This window comes from Nicotiana tabacum, chromosome 13 (assembly GCF_000715075.1).
Source record: "Nicotiana tabacum cultivar K326 chromosome 13, ASM71507v2, whole genome shotgun sequence".
Classification (NCBI taxonomy): Eukaryota; Viridiplantae; Streptophyta; class Magnoliopsida; order Solanales; family Solanaceae; genus Nicotiana; species Nicotiana tabacum.
Window position 1 is genome coordinate 109,657,075 of NC_134092.1, and position 2,862 is coordinate 109,659,936.

The 2,862-nt window shown below is 31.1% G+C and overlaps 1 protein-coding gene across 1 annotated transcript; it reads left to right on the top strand.

The window, feature by feature from the left end:
• On the top strand, positions 1-2,432 carry LOC107773535 (viridiflorene synthase-like). The gene is made up of 7 exons (XM_016592942.2): positions 1-170; positions 260-524; positions 612-987; positions 1,083-1,301; positions 1,379-1,520; positions 1,606-1,851; positions 1,940-2,432. Exons 1-7 carry the CDS (start codon positions 54-56, stop codon positions 2,234-2,236), a joined length of 1,662 nt encoding a protein of 553 aa, XP_016448428.2. The 5' UTR covers positions 1-53; the 3' UTR covers positions 2,237-2,432.
• The last annotated feature ends 430 nt before the right edge of the window (positions 2,433-2,862 follow it).

Sequence of the window (2,862 nt, forward strand, 5' to 3'; positions counted from 1 at the left end):
CTAATACTGAAAAATCTACATTCAAATTTTCAGAATTTGTAAGTTCTCTTGCAATGGCAACAATTTCATCATTGAATGGAAATCACAAAGATGGGGTTTTTCGCCCAACAACAAATTTTTCACCCAGCCTTTGGGGAAATATATTTAGTTATTCTGCATTGAATAATCAGGTATATATATATATATATCTGTACCTCTTTATTTCCCGTTCACCTTTTTACATAATTTGTTTTGTTATTAAGAGAAAGCATTATTACAGGTGTCCGAGAAAAATATAGAGGAGATTGAAACTTTGAAAAAAGAAGTGAAGCACATGATAGTGAGTATTCAAAGTGACACCGCAGAAAAAATACAATTGATTGATACTCTTGAACGCCTTGGTATTTCGTATCACTTTGAAGAGGAGATTGAAGATCAAATAAGCAAGTTGTTTAATCTAAATGTCATTAATGAAGAATATGACCTATACAATGTTGCGTTATATTTTCGATTGTTTAGGCAACATGGCTATCCAATCTCTCCTGGTATATATGTTTATGTGTACATATTACATTTTTTTTTTAAATTTATATGAATGTTTTTTAAATATAACAAAATATTTTGTGAATTAGATCATTTCAACCAATTCAAGGACAACAATGGAAAATTCAAGGAAACTTTACTTAAAGATGTAAAGGGTATGCTCAATCTGTATGAAGCAGCACAAGTAAGGGAACATGGAGATGAAATATTAGAAGAGGCTCTTATCTTCACAAAAGCACATTTGGAGAAAATAGCACCCAAATTAAGCTCTTCTATTATTAAGAAACAAGTAACACATGCACTCATGCAATCTCTACATAGAGGCATTCCAAGAGCTGAAGCCCATTTTAACATTTCAATTTATGAAGAATATGAATCAAGAAATGACAAGTTACTAAGGCTTGCCAAACTAGATTATAATTTGTTGCAAGTGCTACACAAGAAAGAACTTAGTGAACTCACTCAGTAAGTTCTTTTTTTTATTATTATTTGTGTACTATATATATATATTATAGTGTATTATTTAAGCTAACTAAATATTGCTCTTATTTAATTTGAAGGTGGTGGAAAGATTTGGATCTTGCATCTAAGCTTTCATATGTTAGAGACAGAATGGTGGAATGCTTTTTTTGGACGGTAGGGGTGTATTTTGAACCTCAATATTCTCGTGCTCGAATTATGCTTGCAAAATGCGTAGCTATAATTTCAGTAATTGACGACACATATGATTCATTTGGTACTCTTGATGAACTAGAAGTGTTCACAGAAGTCGTCGACCGGTATGCAAAATTCCATCTTTTATTTCTACTGTATATCTAATGTGATACTTACATTAAAACATTTTCGATCATCACAGATGGGATGTAAGTGAAATTGATCGACTCCCTACCTATATGAAAACAGTATATTCAACTCTTCTCGATCTCTTCAAAGAATACGACATCGAAGTAAAGAAACAAGATATAAGTTTCAATGGAGTTTATTACGTCAAAGAGGCGGTATGATCACTTAAAACTCTAATACTATCATTTTCCTTTCATTTTATCATGAGTTTAATTAATATTAATATATTTCTTGAAACAGATGAAAGAAATCGTTAGGAGTTACTACATTGAAGCACAATGGTTCATCAAAGGGAAAAGTCCACCATTTGAAGAATACCTAAGTAATGCACTCATCACTGGAACTTATTACCTACTTGCTCCAGCTTCATTATTGGGCATGAAATCAGCTTCAAAGGCATCATTCGATTGGATGATGAATAAACCTAAAATTCTTGTGGCTTCTGCATTAATTGGTCGAGTCATTGATGACGTTGCAACTTACAAGGTATATATTAATATAATATAAAACTACGTTTCAATTCCAAATAAGATGAGGATTTGCTAATGATCTGTTTTTTCCTTCTTATATATAGATTGAGAAAGAAAAAGGACAACTTGTGACGGGAATAGAATGCTATATGAAAGAGCACAATTTAACAGTGGAAGAAGCAAGTGCACAACTTACTGAAATTGCTGAAAATGCATGGAAGGATTTGAACAAAGAATGCATTAAGCCAACTTCAATGCCAGTTGAAATCTTGAAGCCAATCGTAAATCTAACACGTCTAATTGATGTGGTTTACAAGAATAATGAAGATGGATATAGTAATCCAAAGAATAATGTGAAGTCTGTAATTGAAGCCTTACTCGTTAATCCCATCAACATGTAGGGGACTCAAAGGAAGATGGTCAATCGAATAAGTTAATGTATATCATTATAGTATTTTAATAAAATATCCATTAATAAGTGATTTGTACTCCATCGTATTAGTTTTGTTAACTCAATTTAGATTGGAAATGTTTTATTTGTGTGAATAAATTGTATGTACCTCGAGAGTGCAGAAATTTTCATTAGTTATCCTTTTCTGGGACAAGTGTTTAGTAAATAGTTTTATTTTTATTTTTCTTGCAACTTATGGATTTTTTAGATTACGATCTAAAGACTCATTTCGACCATACTGAAAATTTTATGAGAAATATTATACCACTATTTAATATTTTGTAAGTTATTGCAAAAGTTAGACAATGACAGTCTAATGTTTCGTTTGTAAGGTTGAATAATGTATGAGCAAACATTAATAGATCCAAGTAATAGTATCCGAAAGAATAGTTTTCTAAGAGCTATATATGTACGACTTTTAAAAATATGTACAAAATCTAAATGGTGGCTTAAAAATGGAATATTTGCGTAAATCAGCCCTGAGAGTATCACTCAGTTGGATGCTCTGTCAAGTATTTTATAATTTTATTTTTCAGTACCGATAGAAACAATCTGCCATAAAGATATTTAAGTAGA